At 31.8% G+C, this 17,242-nt stretch overlaps 1 protein-coding gene across 1 annotated transcript; it reads left to right on the top strand.

Annotated features, from left to right (window-relative positions):
- Positions 1-1,091: 1,091 nt before the first annotated feature.
- LOC112097811 (putative disease resistance protein RGA3) lies at positions 1,092-3,980 on the top strand. Its single transcript, XM_024183392.1, has one exon. It carries the CDS (start codon positions 1,092-1,094, stop codon positions 3,978-3,980), a length of 2,889 nt encoding a protein of 962 aa, XP_024039160.1.
- The last annotated feature ends 13,262 nt before the right edge of the window (positions 3,981-17,242 follow it).

Here is a 17,242-nt window from a genome sequence, read left to right as displayed (position 1 = left end):
TATTAAGGTTATCGAATATATAATTTGTATGAAAATTTTATCGAATATATAATTTGTATGAAAATTCTTTCTTGTAAGATAATTATTAATTAAAGATGGAATAATTATTAACTAAAGAGATGCTAAAAATAATCTTTCCAATTATAAGTAACTTAAAAATATATTAATTTTTCCAAATATATAGATATCTTTTTCGTAATTCGAAATAAGCAAATCAAATAAGCTTTTGAAAACATCAATAATAATCCTTGAACGTTCGATATCATTGTTGATGAATAAAAGAAAGAGAAGTGAAAAGAAAAATATAATCACATTTTGATTTGAAAATGAAAAAGATAATTAATCCACTATGTAGGAAAATTAATAAATAAATCATAACCACAAATGAATCAACAAAGATTTACTATATTACAAAAGTGAGTTATTTAATTTTCTATAAGCTTTGAAACTTCCCAGCAATTGCATGTCATCTAGATCCACTTAATTTCCCCATCAGCTTTAGCACGTGGGGACTCCTTTGTATTACTTGCATCCATTACAGACAAAAAATTACTTCTTAATTTTCTATAGGCTTTGAAACTTCCCAGCAATTGCATGTCATTTACATTCACTTAATTTTCCCATCAGCTTTAGCACGTGGGAACTCCTTTGTATTACTTGCATCCATTACAGACAAAAAAATAAATCATAACCACAAATGAATCAACAAAGATTTACTATATTACAAAAGTGAGTTATTTAATTTTCTATAAGCTTTGAAAATTCCCAGCAATTGCATGTCATCTAGATCCACTTAATTTCCCCATCAGCTTTAGCACGTGGGGACTCCTTTGTATTACTTGCATCCATTACAGACAAAAAATTACTTCTTAATTTTCTGTAGGCTTTGAAACTTCCCAGCAATTGCATGTCATTTACATTCACTTAATTTCCCCATAAGCTTTAGTGTGTGGGGATTCCTTTGCATTATTGCAGATGCAGAGATGCAGCATATAAAAAGAACGCAAAAGGCTGGATGCATTCTCACAACGTAATTGCCTTTTAGCATTTTTGCTCTATCCTTTTGTCATCCCAAATTATTCACCAACACCATGGTTGATGCCATTGTTTCTCCTCTCTTAGAGAAGCTGATTTCCTTTTCCGTTAAAGAGGTGACACAGCAAGTAAAGCTAGTTAAGGGGCTTGAACAGGAAGTTGAAAAGCTTACAATCCATCTTCAAATGATTCATGCTGTGCTCAATGATGCAGAGCAGAGGCAAGTGAAGGAGAAGTCCGTAAGACTTTGGCTGGGTCGGCTCAAGGACGTATCCTACGACATTGAAGATGTGCTGGATGAGTGGATCACTGCACGGCGCAAATTGCAAATGAAGCAGAATGGTCATTGCCCTCAGGAGCAGGTATGTTCCTGCTCCCCTACCTCTAGCATTGGTTTTGAAAAAATCATTCTACGTCCTGACATTGCTGTCAAGATCAAAGAAATCAATGAAAAGCTAGATGCTATTGCCACTCAAAAATATATATTTAAGTTTGTTGAGAATGGGAGTAACAGTACTCGTGAGAGACCGGGGCGGGCTCAGAGCACCTCCTTGATTGATGAGGAAGAGATTTGTGGTAGAGTTGATGAGAAGAATGAACTCTTAAGCAAGCTGCTGTGTGAGAGTAGTGATTCTCCAAAAGGCCTGCATATCATCTCAATTATTGGCATGGGAGGCATGGGGAAAACTACTCTTGCACAACTAGCCTGTAATCATGAGGAAGTGAAGAGAAAGTTCGATAAAATTCTATGGGTGTGCGTATCAGAAACTTTTGAGGAGTTTAGGGTTGCCAAAGCGATTGTTGAAGCTTTGGATGGTCATGAATCACGTTTAGGTGAATTCCAATCTCTTATTAAACATATCTATGAATCCGTTGCAGGAATGTGCTTTCTTCTTGTCTTAGATGACGTGTGGGATGGAAATTATACGAAATGGGAACCATTCTTTCATTGTCTAAAGAATGGTCTCCATGGAAGTAAAATTTTAGTTACCACACGTAAGAAGTCAGTTGCATCCATGATGGGATCCACAAATATTATCTCCATTAAGGAATTAACTGAAGAGGAATGTCGGTTGTTATTTAATAAGATAGCATTTTCTGATCGACCCATCAAGGAATGTGAAAAATTAGAACAAATTGGGCGAAAAATTGCAAACAAGTGCAAAGGTTTACCTCTTGCTGCAAAGATAATAGGGAGTCTCATGCGCTCTAAAGAAACTGAAGAAGAGTGGAGAAGAATTTTAAATAGTGGTTTATGGAAAGTAGAAGAGATTGAGAAAGGCATTCTATCCTCATTGTTGTTGAGTTACAACGATTTGCCGTCCAAAGTGAAAAAATGTTTCTCTTATTGTGCTATCTTTCCAAAAGATTATAATATAGAAAAAGATAGACTAATAACATTATGGATGGCTCAAGGTTATCTTGATACAGAACATGATGAAGAGATGGAGTCAAAAGGTGAAGAGTATTTTGGCATCTTAGCTTCTCGCTCTTTCTTTCAAGAGTTTACGAAAAGTTATGATAATTGCATTATGCAGTGCAAGATGCATGATATGGTACATGATTTTGGCCAATTTATAAGTCAAAATGAATGTCTTTCGATGGAAATTAGTGGACTGAATGCCATAAATTCTTTTGATGAGAAGGTTCGTCATTTACTGTTAATCGTTGGTAACGGGGCTTCATTTCCTGTCTCCACTTGTGGGGTTAAAAGAATGCGTAGCCTCATAATTGATTATTCCAGATATTTTCATTTGTATTTAAATGGTAAGATCCTAGAACGATTATTTAGGGAATCGACAAGTTTAAGGGTATTAGAATTCGGCGATTGGGCCCGGTCATTACAATTGGGACCTTTGACTCGGATTCCAAGAAACATAGAAAGGTTGGTTCATTTAAGGTACCTAAACTTGTCTAATCAATCCATAAGGAAACTTCCGGACACGTTGTGTGAGTTGTATAATCTACAAAAGTTGGATATTAGTTGCTGCTGTAAACTTAAAGAGCTACCTCAAGGGATTGGAAAGCTAATAAACATGAGGTATTTACTAAACTATGGTACTATTTCTTTAAGGTACATGCCAGTAGGGATTGGGAGATTAACGAGTCTTCGGACCTTGGATGAGTTCTATGTGAGTGGAGGAGGAGGTATTGATGGCAGGAAAGCATGTAGGCTTGAATCTCTTAGAAGCTTGGAACTCCTTCAAGTATGTGGTATACGTAGACTGGGAAATGTGACGGATGTGGGTGAGGCTAAGAGATTAGAGCTCGACAAAATGAAAAACCTCTCCTGTTTGAAACTTTTGTTTAACAAGGAAGAAGGAGATGGACAAAGGAGGAAGAACGAGGACGATCAACTTCTTCTTGAATTCCTGCAACCACCTCCGAATTTAAGGAAATTGTTGATAGGGTCATACAGAGGCAAGACTGTTTTCCCTCCCTGGATGATGTCATTAACCAATCTAAGGAGTTTAGATCTCGATGATTGCGAAAATTGTGAGAAGCTGCCTCCTTTGGGAAAATTGCCATCCCTTGAAAAACTCAGCATATCGTTCATGTGTAGTGTGAAAAGAGTTGATAATGAAATTTTGGGGATAGAAAGTGATCATCATGACTCATCTTCATGTTCATCTTCATCAGTTACTATTGCCTTCCCCAAATTGAAATCACTCACAATTTCTTGGATGTTGGAATTGGAAGACTGGGATTATGGGATTGCAAAAAGGGGAAACGCCTTCATCAGCATCATGCCACGTCTTTCTTCCTTGACATTTGATAGTTGCCCCAAATTAAAGGCACTGCCCGACCACTTTCATCAGACGACAACGTTGAAGGAATTTAACATTGGGTGGAACTGTGGGCTTCTGGAAAAGCGTTACCGCAAGGGGGAAGGAGAAGACTGGCATAAGATATCTCACATTCCCAACCTCGAGATTGGGCCTTGATAAGTAATTTCTTCTCTCATTATAATTTGCTTTGTTACTGTTTTTAATCTAATTAAGAAGCATAAATAGCGTTTCTAATAGCGTTTTGAATACACGATTTTTAATTTGTGATATGGGTAACGTTACTGTAAAAGATTATTAATGCAATATGAGCAATTGTTTTGCAGGTTAAGCGACCTACATTTTGTTTGGCTTTGGAGTTGAGTAATGACCGTTCGAGGTCAGGACAACTAAAAAAAAAAAAAGCTCAATTTAATGTATGATAAGATGCTGGAAGGATATGAAATGAGAAGCTTATTAGTGGAAGGATTTCCAGTAACAGGACCCAAAGAAAATGAAACCATTTCAAGGCCTCTGACAAAATTCTCAAGCGGTTGCACTGCAATTACGATCATCCTAAGCCTAAGGTAATTTCTTCTCCTGCATTTTTGTTATTTGCTATCTAATTAAGGACCATAAACTATTTTGAATCAAATTCTATATCAGGAATATATGCTACATTTTCTAAAATTTTGATATGAGTGTAATGATGGTAATTTCTCCTTTTTGCCTGTCATTGAATGTAAGATAATTTTGAACCGAGTCATTTTTGACAATTGCAGAGCAAGTGATGGAGAGTGAGAATGGTGCTAGATTGGGGAGTGAAGCAAAAGGAGGTGAATTATCGGCAATTTTTCAGCCTTGTTTGAACCAGTACCTGATTCACAAGTCTCCATTAATTCGGCTTTTGACCAATTGTTTGATAAATTTTCAATTTCTTTGGTGCTAAAATGTACAGGTGAAGCAGGCACCAGAGCAAGACTGCGGAAAATAGAAGCTTTTTAGTGAAAGCCTAAGCTCGGGTAATTCTACGGAGTACATGTTTTTGGCCGATTTATCTAAATCAGGAAATTTTATTTCCATCTCCTATGGATAATTCAGTTTTTTGTTATCAACTATATCATCTTTTTCATTGTTTTGAAACTCTTAAGATTAAACTTTAGTAAAGTTGTTTCAGTTATCCATGTAATCAGGCTGAGGATACTTAGCAGCTAATTTAGGCAAATGTCAGAATTCAGTTTGTTTGCTGGAAACTGGTGTGGTGGCAAGGATACTGGCAAGGATAATAAGATAGTTTTTTGTGTGAGTGAATTTTGAGTGTATTGGGATTTGCAATTACAATCATCCTCTGCCTCAGGTAATTTCTTCTCCTGCTCTGTCGTTATTTGTTCTCAAATTGAAAAGCATAAAGTATTTCAATCAAATTCTATACCAGGAATATGTAAATGTTTCTAATTTTTTATTTCCATCTGTTTGCATTTATGACTTTGCGGCATATGTACTAGTTAAAGAACAAACAGAAACAGAGTTGAAAATGAAACCCTTTCCAGGAAGCAATTGGTGATTCGCAATTTCATTTTTCTAGGAAGCTAATTGTTAGGTTGGAGTTGTTAAAAGGCCATTGAGCTAACCTATGTCGTTACTTACCTAGATTGCAGGGGGTCAAAACTCAAAAGAAGTATTGAATTTTAAAAGGCTTGCAATAATTCTTGCTGCCAAATGTCATCAATTCACGTAAGTTGAATAAGTTTAATGGTTGAACGCTGTTAGTTTCTTTTCCTTTCGTCCATTTTGGTGTGCTATCAAGTGACAGCCGTATGTATGGTTGCATGTAGCTGCTGCTGGGAAATTTGACGATTTGATGGCTGCCCGTGTTATTTTCTAAAATTAGATGTGATAAGCTATTGCTTGGAGATTCTGTTGCCTAGACTTTCCTCACATCAGAAGCTGTGGAACCTGAGCCCTTCGCTGTATATCATCTTTTTCAATGTTTTGAAACTCTCAGGATTAAACTTGAGTAAATTTGTTTTGTTGTCTACCTGTATCCGGTCAAGGATACCTAGCTGGCAAATGTCATAACTCGGTTTGTTCGCCGAGAACTTGGGAGCTTGGGGGTGAGTGAAATTAGAGGGTGTACTGGGATTTGGGTTTATTAGGAAGTTATATATTTCATTATCAGTTATCATTATGAATTTTATTTTATTTTTTAATTTTTACAGAAAACCTTCTGATAGTGCCAAATTATCAAACACCTGTCCGATACAATACTTAATATCCTAATTATATTCATAAGCTTCTATGATTATCTTCAAAAAGATAAATGGATGGCTTTGAATGGCTTGTGTCTGAGGATTGTAGTTTTATTTATTTCGATTAATGTACTTTTTGACATTTGGATTCTTTCATGATTTAAACATTTTTTTTAAAAAAACTAAATTATCAAAGAAAAAAAAAACTAACGAATATTATTTTATTAGTGCTTTTTTCATCAAATATGCATAAGACAACTATAATTTCTAGCAACCAATTTGTCACTAAATACACCTACAACAAGCTATTAATAATAAAGCAGTAGAAAATGCCTAATTTTTCATACTTCTAATTTCTTTTAGTCCTAAAATGTGGGTATTTGTATAATAATAAGCCCATGTGGATCTCAATGCCATAAGTTTGATAAATAAATATCAAGGATTACTGATTAAGTCAATAATTAGTTAAAGGACAAAATGGTAAAATTAGAAGGTCTAGGATTGCATCACAAGTCAATTATATTCAAAGGATAAAATAGTGAAACTTGAACGGTGGAATAATCGTTTAGATGAAGGATAGAGATCAACCAACGTCTTATATGTCTTACGTCAAAGCTTGTTTTATCCAAAATGTTTCAAAAGCAGATAAATAGAGAAGAGTCAAGTTATTGCTGATGGTTTGATTGTCAAATAATACAAATTTCCAAAGAAATATTTTGATTGTCAAATAATATGACCATTATACATTTTTCTTTCCAAGGTTTGAAAGTTAGAAAGTATCAATGGCAGATCAACAGTGCAAACAAAATAAAAGCCATTGATCCATAGCTAGTAGGTCTGAATAAAATAGTGATAGTAACAATTTTTTTTTATCTTTCTTATCAAGTCAAATTAATGTCCTCTTTTAGTTAAAAAGTTTTAAAATAACCAAATCTTATTTTGGTTTTCCAAATAACCAAATCTTATTTTGGAGATAAGAGCTCTTCAAATTAACTTCATACAATTTGTGTTTGTAACATAAATCCAAGTCTCTGATATGAGGATTTGTGCTATATATCCCTGTCAATTTTGATTCAAAATAAATTAGATGTCCCAACTTTGATTTTAGCTGACCACTAGAATTAAAATCATGAGGATATGCGCCTAAAAATTTAATTTGAACTTTTATTTTTGTTTTTTGTACTTAATTTACTTTTAAAAGGTAAACTTATTGTCCGCTGATTAGTTGCATGTACATTTTTCTAGTGATACTATCCTTGTTCCATCGAGATTTCATTTTAAAAAACAAACAACACTTTTCTTTTTAATTATATTAACCTTAGAAGCTTACAAACTTCGAGAAATACTTAACATCAAATATGCTTATAAACATTGAGAAATATTGACAAGCTCGATCCCGATGACTCTTTGCTGTTTTAATTAGTCAACATCGAAGACGTCATGAGTAATTAAAGAGCAACTAAAGACTTTTGTAATTACAGTAAAGAATATTAAATGAATATGTAATTGTTTAGGATTTCCCTTAGGTGCAACTGTGGCACGGTGCCACTGTTGCACCGTAGCCTGATCCAATTGTTTAAGATAAAAAATAAATTTTTTAACAGAAAGTGAATAGAATTTTACGAATCCTTAAAATGAAAGGAATAGGAATTTAAATCAATTTTTGTTTTTCTATTCGCCACGAACTTACGGGCCCATCAATGTTTTTGGAATGTCGGTTTAATGTTGATGGCTCTATAAACTTTTGGGTGTTTTTCAAGAATGTTCCCAATGCCTAGCAATTGTATCAATGAATCATTCTATTATGCCATAAGGGTCGTTAGATTTAAAGAGTAAAATCCAACGGATGGAAATGAAACAAACAGTAAAAAGAAGTGAGATGGGAAATTGAGAAAGGTCGTTTTAAAGTCTGCTTGGCTTTACCGGGTGAAAGAAGAGCGCTACTCTTCGAATTTGATTCAATTACAAGAGGCAAAAGAATCCGGAATTGATACCTTCAACTTCTACCAGCTCAACAGTGCCATTTCACAGCAGCAGCCATAAATTCACCTCTATGATTTTTTTTTGAACTCCATAAGTTATGTTCCAGTCATTTAATCAATGCAGCCAAAAACAAAAAAGAATGAATCCAATTAACTTTTGATTTTGTTCATCCAATACGAGTGGGACATGAAACTGCATCTTTCGCAGGCTTCAACAGACAGCAAAACTCTCTTTTTTGAGCAGTTAGTACTTAGTAGCAATTCAGATAACCCATAACGTCATTTTGGGTTACACGGGCAACAAGAGAAATTCTCTCTCTTTTGACCTTGGAATTGTTTATTTCTTGTCCGAAATCTGAATTTTAATTAGGGAAATTATTATTACACCACCTCTCTTTTGTCTTATATTCATCCAACTACCACAAAATTTTAATATGTTTTCTTCATCACTTTCTTTTTAAAGTTGTATCAATTATCTACTTTTCTACTAACACCGTTAAATAACTTAAATAAAATAACAATTTTATCCCAAAATAAATTAAAAGCTCATTTTATCTTATAAAAAATTTGAAAAAAATTATAATTATAAAAATAATTGTAAAATTTTGGGATTCAATAAAAATCTCCTAAATTGTAAAAATTTGGGATTATTTTTAATAAATAAATTCAGTTATTTTAATAAAATTTTGCAAAATTATATTTTTTAATAATTAAATTCAGTTATTTTTTATTAAAAATTTTCAAAATTATATTTTTTTAAAAAATAATTTTTAAAATTTTGAAAAATCTAAATTTAATAAAAGTTAGCTGATCACCTCTATTTGGGATTTATTTATTTTATTAAATTTAGGGGTATTTTTATAATTATAATTTTTTTTATTTTTCAAAGTTTTTATAAGATAAAATGATCTTTTAATTTATTTAGATGTAAAATTTTCATTTCATTTATATTATTTAATGGTGTTAGTACAAAAGTGGCTAATTGATACAAATTGAAAAAGAAAGATAGTGCAGAAAATAAGTTAAAATTTTATATTGGTTAGATGAACATAAGGTAAAATAAAGGTGGTGCAGTGATAATTTTCCTTTTAATTATTTTAAGATATTTAGATTTTTAATGTATTTGTTTTTTATAACTTATGTCCAATTATAAGATTTTTATGTTTGAATGAAAAAAGTTGAATATTCTGACTTTTATTTGGATGGCAAAACATCCCAATAGAATCTTAATATTCTCTCTCATTAATACCCCTATTAAATACGTTTATTTTCTATCATTTTATTATTATTTTTTATCTGTTTTCTTTGTTCTTTGCATATTCAACTATCAATTTTTTTCTTTTTTCTATCGTGAATAAGAATTTTAAACATGATAAGATTTAGGTGAGTGTATTTTATAATAAGTCTATCTCTTTGTATTTATAATTACAATTTAAAAAATAAATATAAGTATTGTCAATATTTATTAGGTTATATATGTCAAAATATTACATTTAAGATGTTTTCTTTTAAAAAATAAACAACTAAAAACTTATATTCAGATATTGAAAAAAGAAAAACGAAGATTCCATTCAAATATATACATTCAAATCTATTTAAGCTTCTTTAAATTAAAATTCATTCAAATTTCAAACAAAGAAAACAAATGTTACCTGATTTTTTCTAACCGCCTTCAAACCGCTCCAATAACTAAAATTAGAATTATAACAGCTACATGTGGCGTGATGCTGTTGATTTGTTTGTCAATTTCTTTTCTGTTTCCATTGAGATCCCTAGAATTAAGTGCTTTGGGTGATGGCATCAAACAATCTTTAGGAACAGAGAACGTATTCGAATGGGGTTGGTCTTGTCACGCAGCCTCTTCGTTATTTAAAAATTAAATTTTTTACTCTGTTTTTCTTTTTATGTACGTGTAAGGCGTCCGGCGTACCACGTAATTAATGAAAAGGACATCGCCATCCAAAGACTATGGACTTGGGGATTTAGAAATTTTAGATAAAATAAATCTAAAGAAACCTTCGATGGATTACCACCGAAGGAATGTTACTGGCCTGACCCATACAGTAGAGTCAGGTAACATTTGTTTTTTAATATGAAATTTGAATAAATTTGAATTCTAAATAGAGTTGAATGTTTAAATTTGAATAACATATTCTTTTTTTTTTTATATGAATTGCTACAAATAAGAATTAAGTTATTTATTTTTTAAACTTAAAAAAATCTGAAAATTAATATTTTTACATTTATATCCTTATAAATTATAAATGTTAAATAATTAATAACATCTCAAAGAATTTAAATAAAATAATATATTTTCATAATATAATCATGCTCAATTGAATACAACTTTTTAATATTTTAAATTTGTATATGTTAATCAATTTTATTGTTGTTTATGATGTTTTATATGAAAAATATTCATTGAAAATTAATGAAGAAAATAAAAAATAAAAAAAATAATAGGCTACCACTATATTATCACAAGTTATAGAGATGGGTAATAATGCTAATTATTAAACTTATTTAGGTATGGATGAGAACAAATTAATTAGATAAGGATATTTTAGAGAATATTTTTTAATGATATCCTTCAGACTTTTTACATTAAACAGAAAGATAAAAAAATTAACTTAATAACTTAATGACTGAAAATTTTTATTAAATTGAAAAAACAAACAGACTTAATGACTTAACTAATTACAATTAAGTCAAGTAAGTCATTAAGTCAAAAAAACAAATGGCTCCTTAGCTTATATTAGGTCTTTGGCAATATTATTTTATTATTATTTTTTAGGTGACAGGTGGTAGGGATGGCAATTTTCGGGTCCGGGTCCGGGTTTAGCCGTTTCGGATCCGGACCCAGACACCAAATTCTCATTACCGGACCTGCATTAAACCCGGCTTTTTTTCATCCGGGTCCGGTCCGGGTTCAACCCGGCAAAATCCGAGTTTCCGGATTCCGGGTTTTGAACTCGGATTGCTTTCCTTAAGTTGCTGGAAAACTGAAAAAAAAAGGGACACAATTACACAAACCAGAACCAAATTGCTTCCAGAATCCAGATTGCTTTCTTTAGTTTAGTTCAACAAACTTCCAAATACAAAACATATAACTTCAAATCCAGGTTCTAAAACAAATACAATAGCCGCGAAATCCACCCCCACAGGCCACAGAACACAGCCGCAAAATCCACCCCCACAGGCCGCGAAATCCACCACCACAGGCCACAGAACACGGCCGCGAAATCCACCCCCACAGGCCACAGAACACAGCCACAAAATCCACCCCCACAGGCCACAGACACAACCGTGAAATCCACCCCCACAGGCCACAAAACACAGCCGTGAAATCCACCCCCTTTTGTTGGCCGCAATAGAGTGAGAGATGAGACAAGTGATGCTGATGCTGATGAGTGATGAAACAAACACAAGCGCACCGTGAAGGTGATGACAGCCACGCCGCAAAGAATCTGATTTGAAGAAGAGAAATTACGAGAGTTGAAGAGAGAGTGAGAGAGATTGAGTGAGAAACGGGTGAGAGAGATTGAGAGAGGAACAGTCGAACAGATGAGAGATTGAGAGGAGAAGTTGAAGAGAGTGAGAGATCGAGAGAGGAATGAGTGAGAGAGATTGAGATTTGAGAGAGGAGTGAACAAATGAGAGATTGAGAGGGCTAGGGTTTCTTTTTTTTATTTTATTTATATTTAATAATTTTAAAAAATTAATATTAAAATAAATAATATCCAGATCCGGGTTCCGGATTTACGGGTTCACCTGAAACCAGATTCGGACCCGGAAGTATGCGGGTTCTGAAAAACCAATCCGGATTTCGCATAAAAATTGATCTGGTGCGGGTTGAACCCGGATAAGATTTTTCGGGTTTAGTCCGGGTCCAATCCGGGTCCGAGTTTGGTTGCCATCCCTAACAGGTGGTGTAGGTTTTTCTTTCAGGGGGTGTATTGGGATTTGGGTTTGTTAGGAAGTTATAGATTTCATTATTAATTATCATTATGAATTTTGTTTTTTATTATTTTTATAGAAAACCTTCTTATAGGGCCAAATTATCAAACACCTGTCCGATACAATACTTAATATCCCAATTATATTCATAAGCTTCTATGGTTGTCTTCAAAAATATAAATGGATGGTTTTGAATGGCTTGTGTCTGAGGATTGCAGTTTGATTTATTTTGATTAATGTACCTTTTGACATCCGGCTTCTTTCATGATTTTAATATTCTTTTTAAAACTAAATTATCAAAAAAAAGTAACTAACAAATATTATTTTATTAGTGCTTTTTTCAACAACTATAATTTGTAGCAACCAATTTGTCACTAAATACACCTACAAGCTACAACAAGCTACAACAAGCTATTAAAAAAAAAGTATTAGAAAAAGCCTATTTTTTCAAGACAAAACTAACCCAGCCATTGGATTCAGCCACAGTTGTCACCATAGTTGGATCCAATTTTTCATACTTCTAATTTCTTTTAATCCTAAAATGTGGGTATTTTTGTAATAATAAGCCCATGTGAATCTCAATGCCATAGGTTTGATAAATAGATATAAAGGATTATTTATTAAGTAAAAAAATATTTAAAGGACAAAATGGTAAAATTGGAAGGTCTAGGATTACATCACAAGTTAATTATATTCAAAGGATAAAATACTGAAACATGAACGGTCGAGTAATCATTTAGATGAACGATAGAGATCAACCAATGTCTTATATGTCTTATATCAAAGCTTGTTTTTATCCAAAATGTTTCAAAATAAGATAAATAGAGATGAGTCAAGTTATTGCTGATGGTTTGATTGTCAAATAATACAAATTTCCAAAGAAATATTTTGATTGTCAAATAATATGACCATTATACATTTTTCTTTGGAAGGTTTGAAAGTTAGAAAGTATCAATGGCAGATGCAACAATGCAAACAAAGTAGAAGCCATAAATATATAGCTAATAGGTGTGAGTAAAATAATGATAATAAAATTTTTTTTTCTTTCTTATCAAGTCAAATTAATGTCCTCTTTTAGTTAAAAATTTTTAAAATATAGTAATGGTATGCTTACATTGATTTGTCTCGCACATCAGTTGGTATATAAATTTTGATTTTCAATTTTGTAAGTATATCGTTTCTCTTTAAAATACTAATACATTAATCTTTCCAGAATACTCTTTTTTTTCTTGATTAATAGTAATGCATAATATTTTGAGTAAAGGGATGGATAATTTTTTTTCTTTTGAGTTTGACTATTAACACCCTTCCATACTCCGTATAAAACCCCTCTCCTTGTGCAATTACTTAATGAGATGCTTGTTTTTCGTTTTTTGAGGTTTGATAATGAGTGCTAATTATTTATTTGTTTATATGTATTTAAAAGAATTTGGACATGATAGCTTTCACATAAAAGTTTAATTTACAAGTCCAATAAAGATTTAAATAAATTCGTTAAATACATTTTGCATGTTTGATTGGAAGAAATGGTAGGAGACAAAAGGAATTAAAAGGAGAGAAGAGAAGAAATAAAAAATGAAAACAAGGAAAGTTAATCTCAAATTTATTATTTAGCTTAACATAAAATCATTCCTTCTTCTCAAACCTCTTTTATTTCTTCAAAATAAATACGTTAAACGGTATGATATTGCCAAATTATTTTAAATTGTGACTGTTGTGTATCTTTAGATTTCCTTGTGGTTGCTTCTTATTGTTACATTAAATATTGCAACAATAAGAAGTTAATTATGGCAATCTAAAAATTAAAAATACATCAACATTACAGATTATCCAAAATTTTATGAATCAGATGCCATTGCCACGTGGATGAATATCTAACCGCGGGCGAAGAGGAATCTAAAGAATCTCACATGGTTGGCATTGACGGTGTGAAATTTATATTTACCGAGAAAGCTTTAGTTGTATTTTTATCGACGACATGACGTGTTGATTTTTCCTGTACAGAGGCCGCATCATCTGCTGTGTTTAATTTGACATGAATTTTTCTAGAGTAAGAGACAGTTTATTATTATTATTTTTACCCCCTTAACAAATACATGGAATAATAATCTATTTCACTTGTTCGTACGTTTTTACATGTTTAGTTTTCTCCAACACTAGAAATATACTATTTGCGAATATTTGGATAAAATTTAGACAAAAACTTTAACTTAAAGGTTACGTTTAAGTATGAATGTATCATATGCATTAGTGAAAGGATTGCCGCATAGAACGAGTCACTGTGACCCAGGTAACTCCCCTTAGCCACAGAGTACGTATTTTGGCTGATTTCTGTAATTTCATTTTCTTTGATATCTTTGCTGCATATGTATAGGTTCAAGCACAAACGGAGAAGTTGGTAAATGCAAAATTGTAGACAATGAGGCGCAGATGTGATAACCGATAAATTATAATTGCATAAACACCAAGTTCCCATTATTCTCTCATTTCAACTTGATTCAGAGCATATTTTTGGGACTGCTTAAATTGTCAAATAATCACATATTTGATAATCTAGCACTCAAAGAGTGTTCAGTAAATACTTTTTAAAATAGATTATTAAGAAATATGATTCCTCAAGAATCTAGTAAATAAGTATCAATTAAAAAGTGGCTGGAACCAGCTTTGAAAAATCTAATTCTTTGAAAATTTGACTATTTAGGATGAAATACTAAAATGTCCTCCTTAAACTATTTTAATTTCAATTTTAGCCAAAATCATATTCTGTATCAATCATTCTGCATCAATGTGAAAAAGAACCCTAAAAGTTATGTCTGTATATGGCTTCATAGACATTTTCAGTGGCTGTGGAGAGCCATGGCACTAGACTTGGAATGGATGAAAAGAGGGAGGTGGTTTACATTAGGAAGTTTGCTTTGCATGACTATCATTTCGAAGAAATTAAAAATGACTCGAATTTTGTTCTAAATGAAGAGACAAATATAGAGGTCATAATTCAAGAAGATCATAGTATGTAGTAATGTTCCTGAAGTTTGAGAGGTGGAGAGATTGAGAAATAATATTACTACAAGTTTGACGATTGGATGGTATTTTTATTATGTACATACATATCTATACAATTACATTTCTATAAAATATTTTGATTATGATAGTTTTAAAGAACTTTTGTCATGTGAATATTATTTCCATGAATTTACTTGCTCAATTATTTTTTTTTGCATTTAATTTATTAATTTTTTAATATTAAAAACATTTATTAATCAATTTAATAATGATATATTAATTTTTGTGTACATGTATTGTATATAATAAATTTTTTAGTAAAAAGTATTTATACGTTGAATTTATAGCCAAATGAAGTAGGTAATGAAAAAATTATTTAAAAATATAATAAATAAAATAGGTATGCTGTAAGAAATAAGCAGTAAATAAAAAAATGATTTAAATAATACAATTGCAAACAAATTACACGTTGAAGTACCGATCTCGAAACTGAATTCTCGGATGTTTTGTCATTTTGGCTTCTGGTGTACGTGTGACTTATCGGCCTTATAGAAATAGACGAAGCAAACGACATCCGCGCAATGTCAGACTTTCACTTACGTGGAGCACGTGTCTATCACGTGCTATCACTTATCATGCTTCGGCTCAAAACGACAACTTGGGGGATCCTTTCGATTACTTATAAGCGTCACAAGATCAGCACGTGGTTTAAACCCGATTGGAGGCCATCATTAGTGGTTATAAAGGCGAGAACAATCACAAATACAAATAGCAGCTGGCCAAATTGAGATCTTCCTAGAGTCGTCTTGATCAGTATATATAGTCTTAGAGACTCTGATTAATCATGATTGAAAGCTTGTAACTTCTTCACTTGTATCTTGTTCTCGGTGATTCAATAGAGTTTTTTTATTCTGTTCTCAGTGGATGTAGGCTATGTCCATTTTTATGTCCATTTCAAATTCACTGTTCTCAGTGATTTGTTTGGTGTTTTTAAATCATTAATTAGAGAGTTCAGTGAGATCTTAGTGGTTCTAGATTAAATATTAATCGGTCTAAGACCAACATTACAAATAAGTAAATAAACTCATTTTTTTCATTGTACATTGAATATTGCACTTTTATTTACCAAACATCTGGAGTAAATTATTAGAAAAGTAATTATTAAATGCCCTCCTACATTATTTATAAAACTGATTTTTCAAAAATCAAAGTAGAAATTGATTCTTGGCAAAAGTAATCCCAAATATACTCTAATATTGGAGTTGGAGCAAGGAGATGTGTTATGACACCTCTCATTCCCCACACCAGCATGTATTAAGTCGATTTGAAAGTAGGCACTTGACAAAACTATCAAGTTCGGTTGCATTAGTGTTAATACAAATTAAAGAAAATAGAAATGAACAGGCGTGCATACATTAATTAACAAAGTAAAAATAAAAAAAAATAGAGAAATCTCGTGGTCCAGAATACATAAAAAAATAAGAGTAAAAATAAGAATAAGAATTTGGGGCATTAAATATTTAAATATCTTCTACCAATAAGCATTTGTTGTAACATTGATAGTGACTACTACAAAAGTAATACTGCATTATTGTCCCTAAGAGCCCTTCATGAGAATTTCATCTCGCACGACATAGGGCTAAAAATGAAAATGACTCCATTACTAGAATGAAATAAAAAGTGAAAACTTTATTATTTTTTTTCCCCCAATCTTATCTAGCTAGGAACACGAAAAGGTAAAAATAAAAAAGTTGTGGTTAATTGATTTTACAATGACTCAACTACCTTACAATAATTGTAAGGTACCACCTGATTTTGTTTTTTTATGGTTTTAATCAGGGGTGAAAAAAAATTTTTTTTTTAATAGTTAATTTAATTATCCTAAAATTCTTAATAAATTTTTCTTAAATCCCTAATAATTTATATTTAAGTCCTTAATATATATTTACACTTAAATTCTCACTCATCAAATTTTTAAAACAAATCAAAAGAGATGGACTTTACCAACTAAAATCAAGCCCAAAAACATCATTATTAATTAAATTTTTAAACATAAATATTAGTATTAGTGTAGAGAGAGCATTTTCAGCCATGAACATTTTGAAAAATCGGTTCCGAAGCCAAATGAGAGAGCAATGGAAGAATGATAGTTTGGTTGTTACATAGAAAAAGACTTATTTAATAATGAGTAATGATATAATCATAAATTTTTATACAAACTTATTTGTACAAATGATGTGGCATGATAAAT

This window comes from Citrus clementina, unplaced genomic scaffold, assembly GCF_000493195.1.
Source record: "Citrus clementina cultivar Clemenules unplaced genomic scaffold, Citrus_clementina_v1.0 scaffold_5, whole genome shotgun sequence".
Taxonomy (NCBI): domain Eukaryota; kingdom Viridiplantae; phylum Streptophyta; class Magnoliopsida; order Sapindales; family Rutaceae; genus Citrus; species Citrus x clementina.
The sequence above is the reverse complement of the archived record's forward strand: the minus strand, read 5'-3'. Positions and strand labels throughout refer to the sequence as shown.